The 22362-nt window shown below is 42.1% G+C and overlaps 1 protein-coding gene across 2 annotated transcripts in view; it reads left to right on the top strand.

Moving 5' to 3' along the window:
• Positions 1–2579: 2579 nt before the first annotated feature.
• Positions 2580–22362, top strand: part of ccm2 (CCM2 scaffold protein) — a 59376-nt gene continuing 39593 nt past the window's right edge. The window contains exon 1 of one of the 2 annotated variants that reach the window (XM_052025143.1): positions 2580–3395. In XM_052025143.1, the coding sequence (XP_051881103.1) occupies positions 3366–3395 (30 nt within the window). In that variant the 5' untranslated portion in view covers positions 2580–3365. The remainder of the gene's footprint in view (positions 3396–22362) is intronic. The other variant, XM_052025144.1, reaches the window with a different exon arrangement.

Raw genomic sequence — 22362 nt, 5'->3', positions numbered from 1 at the left:
TAAGTGAGCACTCTGTGACAATTGTCATTACTGTGGCACAATGGCACAGTAAAGGTGCCTTAGTTCCACACACCAGGGTTTGATCCTGAACTTCGATGCAGTTTATGTGGAGTTTGCATGTTCTCCTTGTGAACATGTGGGCTTCCTCTGGGTGTTCTGGCTTCCTCCCACAAGCCATACACATGCTGGTTAGTAGATTAATTGGCTGCGTAAATTGTAGGTGAATGGCAGGAGAATTGGGAGGGGAATGGCAGGAGTTGATGGGGACACGAGAGTGGAAAATACAGATTGGGCGCTTGATGGTTGGCAAGGATATAGTGGGCCAAAGGCCCTGCTTCCATGCTGTATGATTCTGTGAACACATGCCCAGTTTGCCTCAGGTTTCTGCATGTTGTGCACATGGAACCATGCAATTGAGTTTCAACATATGCCTGGCATCCTATGAGGTACCAATTGTGCTTAACAGTTGATTTTACACAATGAATCAATCATGAAGAAGATGAGCTTTGAGACTGAACTTCTAGACCATAATCTCTGGATTCCCACCTGGCCCGGGTGCAAATCAGCACAGGATACTAATGGACCACATCTAGCCTGAAGGAGGTTTCCATCTGGCCTACCTCAGTGAATGGCAAACCAGATATACTTGTTGTTTCCTAAACCACTTATCTGAAGTGGATCTTCTATGGCAACTGAAGCAAACTCCTGACTGGCAAAGCTAAGTGCTGTGAATGCTGAGGCCTGGCCCCAGAAATGTTTTGTCACCTGTTATACCATGGCCTAAAGCTTACTGGCTTTTGAAACTGCCAAAGTCCTTGTCTCTGACATTCATACATGTTGAAAAATATTCAAAAGCTATTAAGATGAATTAACCATTAACAATCTAAAAATTATAAATAATGTTAAAAATTATTCTTTCTGAACTAAAATACAAAACTGCTGGAAAGCATTTTAATTAGTTAAATACAAATAAGTTAACCACTAAATGGATTGACAGTAACTCAAATAATTCAAAAAGTTGCAAATTATCTGAAACGTACTGCTCTTCCTCATAGACATTCCCCTCCAATGGAATAAATAGAAGTCTAGCCTGCTCATCAGAGCACAATCTGAATGAAAATGGCAAGGAGCTATCAGAACGTTTGGAGCTTCTGAGTTCATGGTAGTGGCCCTGAGAAATGAATTATATCATCATTCTGGCTCTCCTCACAAAATATTGTGCGCCACTGACCAAGAGAAATAGTGAACATGTCATTGAAGTAGTGATGTGTGAAAGATAGATTCCATTTTATGAACTTTGGCACTAGAACCAACACAGAGAAACTGTATCATTAAGGTGAGCTTTACCTGAACTGGGCTCATTTCTGAAGAAAGGTCACCCACTTGAAATGTTAGCTCTGTTATGCTCTCCATAGATACTGCCTGAACTGCTGAATAGCTGTAAAATTTTCTGTTTATTTTTTTCAGATTTCGAGCATCAGCAGTGTAGATTCAAAGTCCACGACTGATTGAGACCATACTTGAAGCCTGAAGTGAGAGCACAGTCTGAGTAAGGTACCTGACTTGAAATACATACCGTCACTGTTGAAAAAGGTGTGACCTCAGCCAGAATGTTGATAATTATGAACTTCTAATATCGGTTAACCAGTTGCAGATGGATCAGGATCAATTGAAAGAAGAATACATAGAGCTATGGCAACATCATTGGGATACAAGCAGTAAATCATTTCAATGAGGTGGAGGCTGGTTTAACACTGATAATGTCGGCTTAATGTGCCAATGGCCCAGCATTGTAGAATTGGCTCTGGGGTGTCTTGGCAAAGGCAGAAGCTAAATGAAAGATCTCTCAAACAAAATAGGGGGCTATGTGGGAGGGAAGGGTTAGATAGGTCTTAGAGCAGGATAAAATGTCGGCACAACATTATGGGCCAAAGGGCCTGTACTGTGCTGTAGTGTTCTATGTTCTAAAAAGTGATGTGGACTGCAAATTAAAGCTTCAAAGAGGAAACAGTGAGAGAACAGGAGTCTGAGAATATAAAAATAAATAGACAATTGGAGTACACCAAGCACAGATATAAATCCACAAGGCAGATAGAGTGCAATGACTGCACTGGGCAAGCTGGTTTCTCCAGAAGTGGCCTAAGAGATTAGATTCACTTATGCACTGGATACACAGTGTCCAAAGAGACAAGAGTCAATCAACTGATGTGTATCAGAGACATCATTTCCTGGAACATCCAGAGCAAAGGGAGATACAAGCAGGTTCTAGAAAAATAAACCTTCCAAGAGTTGTTATTCTCCATTTAAATTCTTGAAAGTGAAAATTTATATCTTTGACTACAACTAAACGTACAAGTTTCCAATGAACTGTTTAATTTATAATATCTTCTATATAAACATATTATCTGCTGAGACAGGCTTGTTCACTTTTTTCTTTTTAAAGAAGAAATAGTGTGGTGTATGCCTAAAAGCTGTGAAGATAACGTTCACCTTATGATGGCAGGGTTGCTATCACTTTAAGAGCTTTTGCGTTAATGAGGGAAGGCGTTATATTCTGAGCATCAGCACGTTTGGGGATCAGGGTTGAAGCTAGAAAGGTAGGGCTCCTGGAGGTTAACAAAATCTATTGGAATTTACCCATTAAGGCTTTGAGAAAGTGAAGATTTGTTGAACATTCAAATGTTTACTACCTCTTTTTAAACGAAGGAAAATATAAAACTTCAAGTCTGCTCGAAAAGTTTGTACTTCGACCATCCACCAATTTTCCACGTCCTTTTCAGCCTTTCGTCGGTATATTTTCGTTCCAATACTTGTCAATGAAGCTGAAGGGTGCAGCAGCGCAGGTTACAAATCTCGTTTGACTGGTGTCACTCACCCTGCACCACTTGAGCAGTAAATCTGGTCTGGGGGCGGAATGAATGAAAGCGGATGTCTTCCTGGAGGTGGCGCCCATGAGCAGCAAGTAGTCGGGAGGTCCTCCCAACTCCTGCCGCGGCCGCCCCCTACTGGCTGGGAGTGTGGGAGGGGGTGGTGCGGCGGCGGCTGCAGCAACCCGCCAGTCCCACCCTCTCCCCGACGGTGGAGAAATGGGAGTACTTGCGTTGCTGCCCCCTGTCGGCGGGGAGGTGTCTTCTGCAGCCGGCCCGGTGCGAGTTGGGAAGACACGCCCAAGATGGCGGCAGGATTGAAAAGTTGCGCCCGGCGGAGTGCGGTGTGAGCGGCCGACCCGCGGGCTGCCCTGAGAGCCGGCTGTCGAGGCATCTGTCGGATGTCGTTGCAGTAATGTCATTGTGGGCGGGAGTCGGGGGGTTTGTCGCCGTCGTTGCCCGGATTGCGAGGAGTTGTCGCCGGGTGTTCAGCTAGAGATGGAGGATGATGCGAAGAAAGGTAAAAAGGTGAGCTCTGAGTTGGGCACAGACCGGTGTGAGCAAGTGACGATGGATGGTAAATAACCATGCTTCCCCCACCCACACCCCCTCCCAACCCACGGCCGCTGGGTGCGTGGGTTGTTTGTGTGTCCGTGGGTACCTTGTACCCTCCCTCTGGCCTGCAGCCTGACTGTCGGGGATCCCGGCCCGGCCGGCCGACCGACAGTGGGGTGGGGAGCGGAGGGGTGGAGGAAGGTGGGTGATGTGTAGCTACACTGTCCTTGGGTGGGGTGGGGGGGGGAGGGGGGTGGGGGAGAGAGAGAGCAGGTTGGGCTCTGCAAAGACGAGAAAATGCCAAACTGTTCTCGAAGATTGTCTTTGCACCAAAAATGTATTTACACTTCGGAGGAGACTGTGTGCGGGGTTGTAATGTAGATAATTTGGAGCTGAGAGGATGTACTTAAAATAGAAACTTGAGACTTTAAGTACCAGATACAGTTGGGTAAACTTAAAACGTGCTGTTCGGTGAAGGGCGTTCCTGTCGCTTGTTTTGGGTTGGGTTGTTTTTGATTCAGACTGTTATAACGTCCGCTGGGGAGCTTTAGGCGTGGGTACTTCAGTGGGTGATGGTTTACTTGAAGTCTTCTGACTTATACTGCCATCCCACTAAAGGAAGGGTTCGTACTCGAAATGTAAACGTGTAGGTTTCCAGTACATTTTGCAAGATTTCCAGTGGCTGCGGTGTTTTGCTTCATATTTGGCATCTCATCCGTCCATTAACGTAGATACGGCGCACAACTCTAATAGTGAGGTATTTTACGCGGAAATGGCTGGCGCTATTTTTGTTTTCCTCGTTTTTATTTAACATGGGATTTCTTAAAAGGATACTCATCTATAGTTTCAAGCACGAAACTTTTCTTTTGTAGACAGTTTGATTAGGGACATGCCCGATATTTAGTAACCTCCCAATTTACAAATTTTTAACTTGAACTGCTATTTCATGGAGTGTAGCATACGGTGTCCAAACGGTAAATGGGTTTCAGTTTCAGCGAATTTCTGTAATATTAAATACACACATGGACTTTGCTCCAACAAATCTGTTTCATGACTTAACCATAATGTTCTCTTTTCTGGGCCGTTTTGTAAGGCTTAATTTATGATCAGTTTTAAATTCCTATTTAAGCGCTATGAATTCTGGCTTTGACAAAGAAACATTCTAACCACACCCATTTTAAAGTTTTTGCTTATCTCCACATTTTTATTTCTACTTTCATGGTTTTGCCAATAATGTTACTTCTCATAAACCTTTGGTGTTGAACTCCAGGTGATTAACAAAAATGTGTTCGAATCTAATGATCTCAGTTTGTCTTAGATTTGAATACCCTCATCTGATCTATATCAATCTACAACAGATTTATTTTGCCCTACTTGCCACAGTTGGGTGCCTAACACTACAGCAATATCCTCCCAGTTGTCAGAATTCTTGTAGAGATTTAATGCATCCATGATTTTATACCTTTTTTAAAACAAAATGGGATCACAGAACAAACATTAAGTATAAGACTATGCTATGGTTCTGAGTTATAGGCAAGTACCCATCTGTACTTATTCCATTTATCAGCATTTGTCCATAGGCTTCTATTGCCATAGTGATTCAAGTGCTTGAATAGTACCTGTTTCTGCCACCCTTTCAGACAGTGTGATCCAGATTCCAACCACCCTCGGGGGGGGGGGGGAGGAAGGAAGGAGGTCTCCTATCCCCTAAACCACTTGTCCCTTAAGCTTATGCTTGCTAGCTTTAGTCACCTTTGCTATGGAGAAAAGTTTTGTACTGTCAACCTTATCTTTGTCCCTCAAATTTTGTATATCTCAATCACATCCCCCTCCCCCTCCCCCCCCCCCCCAGAAGGAAGGCAAGTGGAGGAGAACATTGTCTCCAAGCTCTCCTCATAATTGAAACACTCCACTGTAAGCAATAACCTTGTGAATCTCCTGTGCACTCACATTATTCCTATAGTGTAGTGATCAGAACTGCACAGTGTAGCCCAATCAGTGTTTGTGCAGTTGTACCATAAACTGCCTGCTCTTTTATTATGTGCACTAGCTAACAAAGGCAAGTACCTTACCTGCCTGTGTGGCCACCTTCTGGGATCCTTGGACTTGGACACTGAGTCCCTCTTCCACAAAATAATTTAGGATCCTACCATTTATTGTGTATGTCCTGCCCTTGTCAGTGCTCAAAGTGTATCACCTTGCACTTACCAAGATTAAATTCCACGTGCTGTTATTCTGCCCTTTTATCAACATCATCCTGTAGCCTAAGCTGTCCTTTTCACTATCAATAGCACCAACAATTTTCAAATCAACAGATCATACTTGGCAGTTTCTGCCAGCTCTGACGAGATTCCACCATTAGATGTGTGTTTTCCCCCCTCATCTCAGTATTTTGAAGGGATTGCTCTCATCATGTCTCCCTGACCCACTTTTCTATCCTCCAGCAACCACTCCCTTTTACTTTCCCATGCAATCATTCCTTCATTTCTTCCCTTTCCACCATCCAGGGATCCAAACGTTCCAGGTGAAACCACAATTCACCTGCACTTCCACTCTAGTGTATTACATTCACTGTACACAGCATGTCTTTTCTGCATTGGAGGAGCCAAATGCTGGTTAATGATTGCTTTGTAGAGCACCTGAGTTCAGACCAGAGGAGTAACTCTGAGCTTTCAGTTGCCTGCCTCTTTAATTCCCCATCCCACACACATTTGGACCCATGTCTGTGACTTGTGCACTGTTACAACAAGGCCCAATGCTAGCTTGAAAAACAACACCATCTGTCTGAGGCAAGTTGCAGGCTTCAGAACTCAATACCGAATTTTCCAAATTTGGGTAACTCATTATTTCTTTGTTTCAGAACTGGCCATTTCTATCTGTGATAATGTTGGCTTGTTTTTTTCTCTACTAGTATGGTCTGACCTGCTGCACATGTTTCAGCCTTGCTGTTAACGCATTGTATGGACAAACAGGTATTATGTGCTTGTAATTGTTACTATGACTGCTATACTTCATCCCCATCTCACTACTGAAAATTAACTTGATTTCTTCCTAGTTCGGATAGATTTGGATCTGAAACATTAAATGTTTTTATTTTCACAGATTTGCCTGATGAGCTATTCAGCATTTTTTCAGTATTCAGCATGTATTTCAAATCTCCAGCATCTGCGGTTTTTTGATTTTGATTTACTTTGAAACTTCGTTATATTCAAAATATTCTCCCACTGGCACTTCAACCATATGTCTGGCTGCATTCTCTAAAATTGGGTTTGGTATTGTCCCTTCTCATAGGACCATGTACTGGCTCACAAAGATCTTTTGAATACACTTTTTAAAAATTCTATTCCCTCAACCCTTTCCATACTAAAGAGATCCCAGTTAATATTTAGGATGTTGAAAATCCCTATTGCTTCTGCATCTCTGTACTGTGTCTAAATATCTGCTGTTAGGAGGCCTGTAGTAAAGTGACCCCTTTTTGTTCCTGAGCTCTACCTATGGCTTCATTTGATGAGCCTTTGTTACTCCAGTAATGGACTCCATAATCAATGCTTTGTATCTACTCCTGTCATGCCTAAAGATTCTATACCTTGGAATGTTGAGTTGCCAGTCCTGTTCCCCTTTCAACCATAAGTAATAGCAACTATATCATCCCATGTGGAGATCAGAGTTCACTTTTTAGTATATTCATTCAAGGGATCTGGGCTTCACAGGCTGAGCCAGCATTTAATTGCTCATCTCTTATTACCCTTGAGAAAATGGTGGTGAGCTGCTGCCTTGAACTGCTAGAATCCTTGAGGTGTGGCTATGCCCACATTGCTCTTCGGAAGACAGTTCCAGGTGATGAGGCAGTGTACAGGAGTGAAACAGATCAGCTGGTTGGCTGGTGTCGCGACAACAATCTCGCACTCATTGTCAGCAAGACCAAGGAATTGGTTGGACTTCAGGAAGGGGAAGTTGGGAGAACACACACCAGTCTTCATTGAGGGGTCAGTGGTGGAAATGAGTGGCTTCAAATTCCTGGGCATTAACATCTGAGGATCTATCTTGGGTGCAACACATTGATGCAATCATGAAGAAGGCATGCCGGCAGCTTCATTAGGAGTTTGAGGAGATTTGGTATGTCGCCAAAGACTCTTGCAAATTTCTACAAATGTACAATGAGAAGCATTCTGATTGGTTGCATCACTACCTGGTATAGAGGCTCCAATGTGCAGGATCAAAAGAGGCTGCAGAGAGTTGTAGACTCAGCCAGCTCCATCATGGGCACAACCCTCCCTGCCATTGAGGACATCTTCAAGAGGCAGTGCCTCAGAAGGTGGCATCCATCATTAAGGACCATCACCACCTGGGACATGCCATCTTCACATTACTACCACTGGGGAGGAGGCACAGGAGCCAGAAGACCCACACTCATTAGGTATGGCTTCTTCCCCTCCATTAGATTTCTGAACAGTCAGTGAACACTGCCTCGTTATTCCTCTTTTGCAGTATTTATTTTTGTAACTTGTAGTAATTTTTGTCTTTGTCTTGCACTGTATTGCTGCCACAAAACAAATTTCACGATGTGTGTCAGTGATAATAAAACTGATTCTGGATTTTGACCCAGTGGTGAAGGACCAGCAATAAATTTCCAAGTCAGGAAGGTGTGTGGGGCTTGGAGGGCAACTTCCAGATGGTGGTATTCCCATGCTTCTACTGCCTTGTCCTTTTAGCTGGTGGAGATTAAAGGTTTAGAGGATGCTGTCTGAGGAATCTTGGTGCTTCACCAGTTGGGCTCCTTGCATTAAAATAGATGCAATTTAACCTTGCATTCCTTCTGTGTGCCTTGTCATGCCTGTGTCTACTCTGCTTACTGGATTAACTTGGTTTTGCTTTAATACTTAACTGTACTTTGAGCAGCACCCCATCCAAACTGTACATCTACTGTGTTCACTCCCCGAATAAATTGAAAGCCCCCTCCACCACACAGGCTTGAGCCCAGATATGTTTAAACCCCCTTCCCCAAGGGTGAGTAGATCTCAGGGTTTTAAGGGTGGAGCCTTGTTTTACTAATCCTGCCAAATCTTTGCAAGACTTAGGTTATTATTAAAAAATGTCTTGAATGCCAAAGGTTTAAAAGGACAGGGCTCTGGAGAGTTAAAGGTAGCCAGGGAGCTTAATGGACTTAGGAAAGCTAGAAGGGGGCATGAAAAGGCCTTGATGAGTAGGATTAAGGAAAACCCAAGGTCTTCTACATGTATGTGAAGAATAGGAGGATGACTAGAATGAGGATAGGACCAATCAGAGATAAAACAGGAAATGTACCTGGAGTCAGAAGAGGTAGGGGAGGTCGTTAATGAATACTTCATTATTCAGCAGTGAGAGAGACCTTGACGTTTGAGCATGGCGTACAGCAGGCTGATATGCCAGAGCATGTTGATGTGAAGAAAGATGATCTGCTGGAACTTTTGGAAAACATTTGGATAGATAAGTCACCGGTGCCGGGTGGGATATGTCCAAGGTTATTAGGGGAAGTGAGGGAAGAGATTGCTGCACCTTTGGCAATGATCTTTGCATCCTCACTGGCCACAGGAGTAGTGCCAGATGATTGGAGGGTGGTAAATGTTCCTTTGTTTAAGAGTGGGAGTAGGGATAACCCTGGGAATTACAGACCAGTGAGTCTTTCTTTACTGGTGGGAAAATTACTGGAGAAGATTCTTAGAGACAGGACTTATGGGCATTTGGAGAAGCATAGGCTGATTAGGGACAGTCAGCATGGCTTTGTGAGGGGCAGGTCATGCCTCACGAGCGTGATTGAATTCTTTGAGGATGTGACAAAGCACATTGAAGGAGAGCATTGGATGTGGTGTATGTGGATTTTAGTAAGCTGCTTAATAAGGTTCCTCATGGAAGGCTTATTCAGGAAGTCAGGAGGCATGGGATCTGGGGGAACTTGGCTGTGTGGATTCGGAATTGGCTCGCCCATAGAGTGTGGTTGTAGATGGAGCATATTCTGCCTGGAGGTTGGTGACCAGTAGTGTTCCACAGGGATCTGTTCTGGGACCCCTGCTCTTTGTGGCTTTGTTTTATAAATGACTTGGATGAGGATATAGAAGGGTGGGTTAGTAAGTTTGCTGATGATAAAGGTTGGTGGTGTTGTGGATAGTGTAGAAGGTTGCTGCAGGTTATGACAGGATATTGATAGGATGCAGAGCTGGGCTGAGAAGTGGCAGATGGAGTTCAACTCAAAAGTGTGAAGTGATGCACTTTAGAAGATCAAATTTGAAGGCAGAATACAAGGTTAATGGCAGGACTCTTAGCGATGTGGAGGAACAGAGGGATCTTGGGGTCCATGTCCGTAGATCTTTCAAGGTTGCTGTGCATGTTGATAGTTGTAAAGAAGGCATACGGTGTGTTGGCATTCATTAGTCGGGGTATTGAGTTCAAGAGCCATGAGGTAACTTTGCAACTCTATAGAACTCTGGTTAGATCACACTTGGGGTATTTTGTTCAGTTCTGGTCATCTCACTATAGGAAGGATGTGGAAGCTTTAGAGGGTACAGAGGAGATTTACCAGGAAGCTACTTAGATTGAAGAGCATGATTCATGAGGATACGTTAATTGAAGGAGGATGAGAGGTGACTTGATAGAGGTGTACAAGATGATAAGAGGCATGGATCGAGTGGATAGAGGCTTTTTCCCAGGGTAAAAATGGCTAACATGAGGGGGCATAATTGTAAGGTGATTAGAGGAAGGTATGGGGGGATGTCAGAGGTAAGTTTCTTTTAGGAGTGGTGGGTTCATAGAACACTGCTGGCAGAGGTGGTGGAGGCAGATACATTAGGGACATTTAAGAGACTTGGGCACATGAATGATAGGAAAATGGAGGGCTATGTGGGAGGGAAGGGTTAGATAGATCTTAGAGTAGGATAAAATGTCGGCACAACATTGTGGGCTGAAGGGCCTGTACTGTGCTGTAATATTCTAACAGCACAATACAATTAAAATAATTGCACTTGCGTTACTTTTCCCCATCCTAACGTGTAGGGTTGGGAATGCCCATTGAATCTATTTGCTATTCCTTCGTGAAGTCTGGCAGGAATAGGATGGGAGACATCACTTCCACAGTGTTAAGCAGGAAATCCAAGCAGTTATACCCTGCTGCTGGACTGGGATCTAGTGATAGCTGAGTGACGTACACCAACGTGTTCTGGACTTGCAATGGGTTTACACAAGATTGTGATTTATTACGTGGAAACAGCTGAATGACAGCAAGTCCTTTCAGAAAAGCACACTATAGTCAATTCAATTTGGCTCGTAAATGGAACAAAAACATTTAGAATGGGAAGCTGCCATACTGTCGTAGCCCTGAACTGAGAAATAACTTGTGCATTAACACAAATGAACTGCATCTGGGGATGCTGTCTCAAAGCAAGAGCTATTGGAGCCAAATCAGACTGATGGGAGTAAGAAGTGTACATTCTGCAGTGCCACTTCAAACTCCCCATTTCCCCTCATTTACTTCAAGCTCTCATTTTTATCTCGTAGTAACATGCTTTAGGCCCTACCATCCACGAATCACTTGAAGTCTGAAAGTGCAATTTTGCTGATAGTGTGGAAGATGATACCCTTGTTTGCTGTTTCTGCCACCATTTTCCTCTTGTTCCCAAAACAATAATCTGAGGTTATTCCCTCAATTGTGCCCTGATTTTTTTTTTAAACTTTATCTTCCATCTCTCCTCTCATCTATGTGCCCACTTCTTGCATCTTTGAACAAATTCATATTGAACTACTTTATTCCACATTTCCTTCTGTGACTGCATTCACTCATACATTAAATTATTTCCCCTAAGGACATTTCCCTCAGTACAAAACTTATCCCTCTGTCCTTGCACCTTGTTACACCATTTCAGTGCTCATTTTCTCAATTTTTGTTTTCTCCCATGTTTTTTTCTCAGTGTCAATGTTTAAGCCTTTTCAATAAGCAATCTACCCACATCAAACCTCTGCCTTAATGAAGACCACACCAAATTGCATTCTTTCTGTGACTATGTATATTGTTTCACCTTTCTTCAGTCTTTGGCACTGTTGGCCAACCTCCTGCTTCAACCCCCCCCCCCCCCCCCCGCCAAAATCAATTTGGTATGCATGAAACACTGGGTTGATCACTTTTTCTGGGGCAGTATTGCTCAATGCCTTAAATGAGCTTGGTGACTCCATCCACCTCCCCCACCCCCAAGGATATGAGCATGTTTATTGTTTTATGCCTTGAAGGTGGTGATGGTCCCAGAGATTTACTGCTCTTGATACTGCAACTCTGGAGGAGACCAAAGTATGGAAGTGTGTTTGAAGTAAGTTGCCCTCTACCATCCTCCAGTTATGTTCCAACACTGGTAATGCGGTTGGTGGATATTGGGCCAAAAATTTGATTCATCAGCAGTGAAGCAACAATGCTTACCACTGACCCTGAAGTGTTAGCTGTTTTTAATTACTTTTTCAAACACTTGAGCGGAATAAAGCTCAGAACATAAGATATGATTGAGGGAGCTACTGAAATGGTATAAAATCGTTAACATTTAATGAGTTATTCAATGAGCTGTGAAGAAGTTCATGTTAGATCTAGGTATCTTGCTAAACAATTATAATGTGTGCCATTTAAATACCCATAGAACTCTTGTGTTTTGAAGATGTTTTAAGGTAGTGCATAAATGCAGGAAATTAAGCTCAGTTTGTGGTTTCCTTTAGTGGCTATGGAGAAGTCTGCAAACAGTGCAGTTTATAAAAGAGTGCTATATGACAATGGGATTTCAGTACAAAAACACATGCACTGAAGTTGCTGTCAGTGTCACACAATATTAGTACTGTTGCAAAATCCAGACCATACAGCTGTGATCTGTATGGCAAAGAAATTTGGCAATGCTAAACTTGTGTATTGATTTTAAGCAGAAATCTGGCATGTATTCTGCCTTGGGCATTTACACGCATTGGACAACTACAGGAAAGCTCTGATAGTCCTACACATTCTGGACTTTGGTGCCAGATTAGCTGATTTTCTGGACTATTGGATGTTATTTCTATTAATACCCCAGAACATTTTGAATTGCCAATATTGTAATTTTCTAGTGAACCAGTTAAATTTAAAAGGAGCATGGGAACCAGGGTCCAGGTGAGTGGGAAAGGAACATAGCATACAATACCTGGAATTTCCAGATAGGTTTATTTGAGTTTTACTGTGTATTAGGGCAAGAATGTTCTTTTGGATTATATACAACCTCTTTTTAAAGGTACTTCCCCTTTGGACATGCAGCAAATTGGGTGAAACCCAGCATCTTGTTCTTGTAGAACAGCCTCTCTTCACTCTACACAAGTGAAGGCTGTAGTATTGAACAAAGTGTAGTATGGGATTAAATATTTAGGAAAAGTCTTTTTTCCTATGTATAAAACACAGCAGCAAGATCTCTTCCAGTGGCTAGATCATGATCAAGATTGCTGTCATTTCATACATAATCCTTTTCATGTATCTGGCTTTGGTGCATTCATGCTTCCTTGCCCCAGCCTTGATTATATGTAGCTTTCCATTGTATATTTGTTCTACCCAAATTCATGAAAGTTTGAAAAGATTCACAACCCTCTTTTGGAACGTGTGATATGATCTACTTGCCTTGATTACTTGTTTCTAAGGTTCAAAGGTTAGTGATGTTGTGGATAGTGTGGAGGGCTGTCAAAGCTTGCAGAGGGGTATTGATAGGATGCAGAGCTGGGCTGAGAAGTGGCAGATGGAGTTCAATCTGGAGAAGTGTGATGTGGTACACTTTGGAAGGACAAACCCCAAGGCGGAGTACAAGGTTAATGGCAGGATTCTGGGTAGTGTGGAGGAGCAGAGGGATCTAGGGGTTCATATCCACAGATCCCTGAAAGTTGCCTCACAGGTGGATAGGCTAGTTAAGAAAGCTTATGGGATGTTAGCTTTCATAAATCGTGGGATCGCGTTTAAGAGCCACGAGGTAATGATGCAGCTCTACAAAACTCTGGTTAGACCACACTTGGAGTACTGTGTCCAGTTCTAGTCGCCTCATTATAGGAAGGATGTGGAAGTGTTGGAAAGGGTGCAGAGGAGATTTACCAGGATGCTGCCTGGATTAGAGAGTATGGATTATGAGGAGAGACTAAAGGAGCTAGGGCTTTACTCGTTGGAGAGGAGCATGATGAGGGGAGACATAATAGAGGTATACAAAATATTAAGAGGAATAGATAGTGGATAGCCAGCGCCTCTTTCCCAGGGCACCAATGCTCAATACAAGAGGGCATGGCTTTAAGGTAATGGGTGGGAAGTTCAAGGGAGATATTAGAGGGAGGTTTTTCACCCAGAGTGGTTGGTTCATGGAATGCGCTTCCTGGGGTAGTGGTGGAGGCAGATACGTTGGTCAGTTTCAAGAGATTTAGATAAGCATATGGAGGAATTTAAAATAGGGGGATATGTGGGAGGAAGGGGTTAGATAGTCTGAGGTGTGGTTTAAAGGTCGGCACAACATGGTGGGCTGAAGGGTCTGTATTGTGTTGTATTGTTCTATGGTTCTGGTCTCCATTCATTTCCTTTCAAGTTGCCTTCAGTCCAGGTGATATTGCTAGGGATCACAGGCATGTAATTTTCCTGCAACTTCTGTGATCTCAGCAACTGTTTTCTTACATGTGAAAACAGTAATTGAAATTACACTTCCAAGACTAATTCTGCATTTCTAGCTTTTTCTGTTGCCATCTGGGACCAGATTTATACAATTTTTTGTTTGCCTTAGAGATCCACCTTTTAACTTTAACGTCCTAGCTCAGTGGTACGAATTACTGCAGTACAAGTTGTTTGAAAAGCTTGACAAACCTGTGGCTGTTCGTACCTGCAAATTACTACTCCATCCTGTCACTTGACTGAAATTTCTACCTGCTTGCCTCCTGGTAAAGGGTATTAAAACGGGAAATGGTGGAGGTAAACAGCATGTCAGGGAGGGTTAATGTTTCCGGTCAATGACACTTAAAATTGGAAAACAGAAAATGTGCATCATTTAAGTTAGAGGGGAGAGGTGAGAACAATAGGAATATCTTTAGGATGGAGGCCAAGGTTGTCCAGGTGACACAGTTGCTTTTGGTGCCATCTAGTTAATGGAAGATCTGTCTGGAGGAGTGTGAATGAGGGCAGTTAGAAAGGAAGAAAATGGTTTCTGATTTATTCCTTTTCCATTGACTGTGGCTTCCCCTCTATTATGGGCAACATGGCTTATCATCTTTCTCATATTTCTGCTCTTGGTTCCTCTTATCCCAGCCAGATCAAAGATAGGAATTTTTTCTTGTCTTCACCTTTCACCCCTGAAGCCTCTCTTCATCCTGTGAAGATGACAAATTAATTCTCTGAACTCTCTTTCACTCTGGAACCCTCCATTAGCCAAGGCAAGGGTCTGAAGGACTTAATCCTATGTTAACACCTCTTTTTCTCATGTCATATTCCAGTTCAACACCTGTCCTTTCATCTCATCCCTTTCTATTGTCTGGGGATTCAAACTGTCCTTCCACATGAGAGAGAAGCTCACTTGTGCTTCCAATTTGGTATTTTGCATCTGTTGTTCATGAAGTGATCTCCACAGTGGGGAAACTAAAAGCAGATGGGATGAATTCTTTTGGAGAACACCGGTTTATCAGATGAAATTCTCCATCCCATTCCCCCTGACTTCCTGTCTTCAACCTCCTTGCACTGTTCCAACAATACCCAATATACTGTAAGCTTGAAGAACAACACCTCATCTGCCTTGACGTGTTGCAACCTTGGTGACTCTATTGAATTCAATATTTTCAGCCTGGACTTTCCTGCTAGTTCTGATGCCAGATTATCAGTTTGTAACATTTTGATTCTCTCCTAATCTGTTAATCATGTATAACATGGAAGCAAGCCCTTTGGCCCAGCTGGTCCATGCCAACCAAGATGCCATCCCAGCTAGTCCCATTTGCCTGTGTTTTGCCCATATTCTTCTAAGTCTTTCCTATTCATGTACCAGTCCAACTGTCTTAAAAGTTGTTATTGTACCTACCTCAACTGCTTTCTCTGGCTACTCATTCCATATATGTATCACCTGTGTCAGATTGCCCCTTAAGTTCTGATTACATCTTTCCCCTCACTTTAAACTTATGCCTTCTAGTTCTTGATTTCCCAAACCTGGGAAAAAGACTTGAGTGCATTCACCCTATCTCTGCCCTTCATGATTTTATACACCTCTGTAAGATCACCTGTGTCTCTTGTGCTCCAAAGAGAAATGTCCTAGCCTGTATAACCTCTCCCTGTAACTTGAGTTCTGGCAACATCCCTGGAAATTTTTCTGCACTCTTTCCAGTTTAATAACATCTTTCCAATAGCAGGGTGACCAAAACTGAATACAGTACTCCCAGTGTGGTCTCGCCAGTGTCTTGTACAGCTACAACATAACCTCCTAGCTTCTATACTCAGTGCCCTGCCTAATGAAGGCCAGGATGCCAAAAGCAGCTGTCACCACCCTGTCTACCTGTGACTCCAATTTCAGTGAACCATGTACCTGAACTCCAAGGTCCCTCTGCTCTGCAGCATTCCGCAGGACCCTACTGTTTACTGTGAAATTCCTACCTTGATTTGACTTTCCAAAATGCAACATCTCACACTTATCAGAACTAAACTCCATTTGCCATTTCTTGGCCCACTTACCTGGCTGATCAAGATAAGCTTGTAATTTTTGATAACCAGCTTCACTGTCAATGATGCCACCTAGTTTAGCATCATCGGTAAACTTAATAACATGCCTTGTACATACTCAACAATTTCAATGATTTGGATGAGAATTTCTAGCGCTTTTATTTTATATTTAGAGCAACTGCTATGTTCTGTATCTTTTTCCAGTAGGCTTTGATTTTTTTCCTCTTAATGCCCTCATTCCTATTCAGATGGATCAACCATGATTAATTACATGTGTCACCTGAACAACCTTTGTCTCCATACTATCATAGACATTCCCTCTGTTCTCACTGTCCCTCCTCTCTCTGCACCTTAAAACGTGCTGTATTTTCACTTTTCCAATTCTGATGAAAGGTCATTGACTTAAAACATTAACTATTTTTCCCTTTCACAAATGCTGACTAACCTGAGTATCTCTGGCACATTGCTTCTTTCAGATTTCATGTATTTGCAGTTTTTGCTTTTCTGTTGCAAGCTTAATTCCTAAGCCTTTAATCAAGACTCCTCTTGATCATTTGTCCATTTGCACTAACCTTCCATCTGATTCTTGTTTATATCCACAGAGTAAAAGGCATATTGCCAGAGATTTAATCCCAGCCACATTTCCTGTTCAGTACTATGGCCTGACTTTGGACAGACCAAAAACAGAATAGATTACTGTTCTATTTGATGCTTCTGTTTAATTTTTCTCATTCTTGTTTTAGTGTTCCTTCACATTTGGGCTGTTTGGCCTTTCAAACTGTTCAAAAAAAAGTTAAAGAATTGAATGTCAGCACATCTTATTCAGCTCTTTGTAGCCTAGTAAAAATGAGTGGGCATCAAGTAAAAACACTCCAGTGATTGGAGTCATGGCTGTAGTTCCTAGAAGTCTATCTATTCCAAAATGGAGATGCCTCTTGATTACATGCTGTTATCAGTTAGCAACTTCTCAGCAAATGAAGCAGCCCATGCCTGTATGTCTCCTTCCTAAAGGCAGTCCCTCGGGATGGAGAATGACTTGTTTCTCTTGAATTGGAGGACTCTGGTTCTGTGGTAGCTTGAGCCAGTTTGGGGGACTACGTGGGGCAGGATGTAATGGATGGGCAGGCAGGTGGGTAATTCTTCAGGTGGTGTGCTCTTTCTACCATTTATACTGGGCTTCTATGTATTCCTGATGAGTTCATGCAATGCCAACCCAGATGTTACTTCTGTTTTGAGCAGTCATGCCTGAAGTTCCCAGGAGTTAGTGGGGATATTGCACTTTTTCCAAGGAGGCTTTGAGAATATACTTGAAGCTTTTCCTCTGTCCAGCTGGTAATCTCTTGCCATGAACGGGCTCAGAATAGTGTCTGTCAGATTCAAAAGGTTTTGCAGACACAGAATTGATGATATCACTCCAGTGCTTTTGAGGTGCCTGCTGTAGGTATGTCTCAAGTGTACATGCAAGGAGTCATTACTCTCTAGCAGGACATGAGCTTTGTGCCCATTTTGAGATTTGATCTTCAAATATCCTTTCCCTCAGACAGCCAGAGGTTGTGCTGGTGCATTGGAGCCGGTGGTCAACTTCATGATCATGTCTGCCTTTAAGAGGTAGACTCTGAGATGTGGATAATATTCATATTTTCCGGGGTTCATCATGGGCCTTTATGGTTATAAGGTGGTGTTTGGTTTGTGAATGTTAAGTGATGTCCGTGCCTTGTGAAGCCTTGCATGAGTCAATGCAGGTGTTGAGAATGTTTATTGAATTGTGCACTGTGTATTTTGGGTCATGGAGGCACATTGGTACAAGGATCTGAATGTTATGTTAGAAATGGTTCTTTGGGCATACTGAGAAGCTTTTAAATCTAGATTTCAATCCAGCTTGCTGTAGTTTGAATGTGATATGAGGTTTATGAGCTGATTACAAGCATTCTTTACGGGATGTACAGGGTATTTACATCAACTACTCTTCAGAAGTCTGTTCCCATTAATTTGCATTTAACTCAAAATACTGGTAAATGAAATTGATCACATTGCCTACCCTTTCTGTGCTGTTACCTTCAGTCCTGTTACAGATCAGTATGCCATTGAATATCCCTCTCCTGTTCAGAAAAAGAATTGAAATTGATAAGCTCAGTTGCTGGCAGGGGTTCTAGCAAAAAAAACAGAACACTGGCACAAGGGACCAAAATGTTACTCGTATTCCATAAAGCGCTCTGGTAGAAAATGTATTGCTGTTTAATTCTTAAAATTGAGACCTATTGGAAATATGCAAGTCATTTGCTTTTGTTCCTGCCTCGTAGTTGGCAGAAGGATTTGAAGATTCTAAGTCTTTTTATTAACCATATCAAAAACTAGATTTTGGGTACAGTTTGGGGAGGTGATAGCCTGATAATGTGGGCAGCTTGGACAGTTAGCCTGGTGTTAGTCTCATTGGCTGTTGAAGCTATTCAGGGGTGGAGCTAACTGTATAGGTCAGAAATGCCCTATGCTGTTGCTGATGTGCTGGGAAGTGGCCAGATTGGCTCAGTGTTGCACAAATCATGATTGGACGTTGTTGCTTACAAATGTCAGTGTATCTTAAAGTTGTTGGACCTGCTGCTACTAACACTGCCACACCGCACCCCCCCCCCCCCCCATAGGCTGCGTCAGTTATTTTGTATTCAGAAGAGCCAAGATATGGAATCAGTCCCTTTATGGGTATGCAGATAGACTAACCTTAAAGGAGAGAATACATCCTTTTATCAGGGCCTAGGTGTTGCCAGTAAGGCTGCTAATTTTGCACTTGAAGGTGGTGAGCCATTACAGTGGTTTTCTCAGTCATTACTCATAGCATGAATCAAATTGGCTGAAGACCAACTGTGATCGTAGAGAAGTCAATGATATCGTGCATCATTGACTTGACACCTCTGGTTAAAGATTGCAAATTCTTTGGATATATCTTTGGCTCCTCGTCCTGGGCCTTCCTGTGGAAGGTGGGAAAGTGCCTGCCTTCCATTAGCTTATTAATTGTCCACAATTCAGGAACATGCAGTCTTGAACTTTGTTCTGTCCCACTGGTCATGTGATCATTTGGCGCTCTGTTGCATGTTGCTTTACTATTTAGCACAAGTAGTCCTGTGCCACGGTGCATTTTTAGGTGTGAATGGTGTTACTCCAACTCTCCCTTCTACACTTATTAGACTCTAGCTTGAAAATGGTAAGGAAAGTGTTGGGCCTTTTGAGATTAGATTCTGGTGAAATAGTCTGGCAGCTGTGACCTTCAGAATCAACCATTTTGGGTGTGGTGCTACTGAGCCATTCATTAATTTTGAATATCCATTTCTTACCCCCCCCCCCCACCCTATCAAAAAACCAATACACATTGTACCCTTACTATTCTCTTCCAAGTGTCATTCAATATAGAGGAGACTGATGAAAATTACCAGTAATTAGTAGGCAGTTTCCTTGTCTGTATTTGCCCTGATACCATGAGGCTTCATGGGGTGAGATGATGTTGAGGACTCCCAGGCCATGTTCTTTTTGTATATTCTGGGTCTGTCGTGCTATTAAGGCACTGTCTGAAAAGGTTGATTTTTGTGAGTACAGCTATTGGGCTGTTGCTTGACTAGCCTTTGGAACAGCTCTGGCAGGGATCAGTCCCAGATGTCTGAGAGGAGAAGTTGAAAGTTTAAATGGGTTAAGAGCACCTTTTTCCACATCCAAATCTAATGCCTAGGCTATTGATATTGAATTTAAAGATCAGAGGCCTGATGCATCTGGCTAGGTGAGCCATTTCAAAGGGCTCTTAGGAGTTGACCACATTGGTATGTAGAAATGCAGATAGACTAGTTAAAGGTGAGTTCTGACCACTACAACCTTCACCCCTCACAAATTCGCCAGCTGCGTGACACCTATATTGATCGGTTTTATACGTGTCCAGTGCAGCTTGTCTTGCATCTGAATGGTTGCCTATGGCTATCTGTGATGACCTATTTCTCATCTAGGTGATGTTATCTAAACCTTGCACTGTCTATAATTAGATTACTTCAGATTAGTAAAGATCAGCAGAAATTTCCTCCAAACAAATGCTCAGGAGATGTATATTATCTTCTTCTGCTCTACCACTCCAAACTAACCCTTTGCCTGGTAGCTGATCCAGGGAGAGCCAGACTCCCTGTGAGCTTGGTGTCATATTTGACCTTGAGCTAAGCTTCAAGTTGCAAAACAGTGCTAGTAGTAAGTGCTTATTTCCACCCCTGAATGTTATCCATCTGTCCTTTTTTTTTCTAAAGCTTCTGAATTCCTCGTGGTTAGACTTGAATTGTAACCATTAGATTATTCCAGGGCACACTTGGCCAGCTTCCTTTTACATCCAGAATTGTCCTGTTTCCAGGTCATCCCAAGCTACATTTACTCATTACTTGATATGTGTATTGACTTAAATTGCCTCAAGGCTAAGTGGTGCTTTGATTTTAAAACTCTTATTTTTAAGTATGGTTGGTATTGCTCTGCCTCACTTGCCTCTGACCACATTGCTGGAATTTGTTCTATGTATCCTCCTGCACCTCCAGCTGTCTCCTCATTTTGAGATATTCCATTTATTAAAACAGCTTTTTGCCCATAAATATCATTTTTGATATGGGGTCACATAAGATACCCTAATGCTTCACTGGTGTTACCATAATTTGGTTATTTTGCTGTTTCAAAATTGCTGTATCCTAGGTATATATTGATTTAAAGTATATATTAATTTGACTATATATTAAAAATGTCTGACCTCACCATAGCTAATTGGAACGTGACCAGGGCCAAAAGAATATTCTTTAATACTCAACCCTAATACCTATAGCCAGATCCTTTTGTGGCTGTGGTCAATTTACCCCCCCACCCCTGCTCTCTGTGGCTTAAAGTGCTTTACCTTAAATCTTGATTTTTCTCCAGTTGGCCTTGATTCACTGTTAGTTTACAAATCCATATGCGCTTCATGCATTCCACAACATGTCTGATGCCCTTTTATTAGCATCTATTGGGAAACTTTGTCAAACAGTGTTCCTATTGATGTGTAATTGAGTGAGCACTTTGGATAACTTCCTCACTTATCCACTTCTGCCAAACTCGTTCTTGAACTGGGACTGGTCAAATTTAAGAGGTTTAACCCGTTGTAGATGTAACATAATTGTGAAGGAGTGCACAAACTGTTCATGAAAGCAAATGAAACATAAAGATTAGTTTATTCCTCCAGCAGCCCATGTGAAAAGAGTTGGATACAATTTGCTAAATGTCAACAAGTGCAATGGGTGAATGAATTTCTGCAGGAAATCTTGCGTTATTTTAGTGACTGGTAGCCTTAGATACTCATTAATACTCAAATTTGATATGAAAATATACCAGCCCTCGTCTTTTTTCAGCTGTCATTAATTTCACTTAAGCTGTTGGAAGTATGCACCTCCAATTTTGTCGTAAGAAGATTGCATGTTATTTTGTCTTACATGAATGTAAGACTTCTGTTTCCATTGTATAACACATTATTTTAGTTTTTAGTGCAGAATGCAAAGATGAGAACTGTTAATTGTGCAGTTGAACTGTTTTTTCCAAAACTTAAATACTTTTCGTATTGTGACAAAGGTAAATCTAATACAAGTTGAGAATGGGATTTTCTCAAGATTTAGTGATGGATAATTATAAGCATTCTCAATCCCACAGAGTCTACATTTAATGTGCTGTAAATCCTTGACAGTATCTAAAATGAAGGCTCTTAAATTTCCACTAATTGGTATAATCTTATTAACCATAAATTATTTCTTAGATTTAGATTGTGTGAATTTGCCATTGCCCTAATCTACCTCCTGTATGTCAACACTGCACCACCACTGGAATCAAAAATTGTTTTACTACCTTAGTAAAAATATGAAAATCTCTTGGGCATTGTTCTAAAATGCTACACATCACGTTTGAGTATTGTACAGGCTCCAGGAGGTGTGCCTATTTATTGATCAATAGGGCACAAAAAATGTTAAACAGCATTTAGCTTGCGGTCATTAGTCGTGTTTGCACTGAATATAGCAAAAGACCACCTTCAGTGTGAATGTTTGAAACAAATATTAGAGAATGAGATTCCTCTGAACACTGACCCCACTTCAAAATGTAATAGCATATAATGAATGTCTTTTTTTCCTCCACCCCACCCCCCCCCCCTTCATATTTTAGTATTTCAGGTATTTGGGAGAGGGCTAGTGAATAGCACCAAGCAAAATAAAAAATTAGTAGGGATTAACTATT

Source organism: Pristis pectinata, chromosome 10, assembly GCF_009764475.1.
Source record: "Pristis pectinata isolate sPriPec2 chromosome 10, sPriPec2.1.pri, whole genome shotgun sequence".
NCBI classification, from domain to species: Eukaryota; Metazoa; Chordata; class Chondrichthyes; order Rhinopristiformes; family Pristidae; genus Pristis; species Pristis pectinata.
The sequence above is the reverse complement of the archived record's forward strand: the minus strand, read 5'-3'. Positions and strand labels throughout refer to the sequence as shown.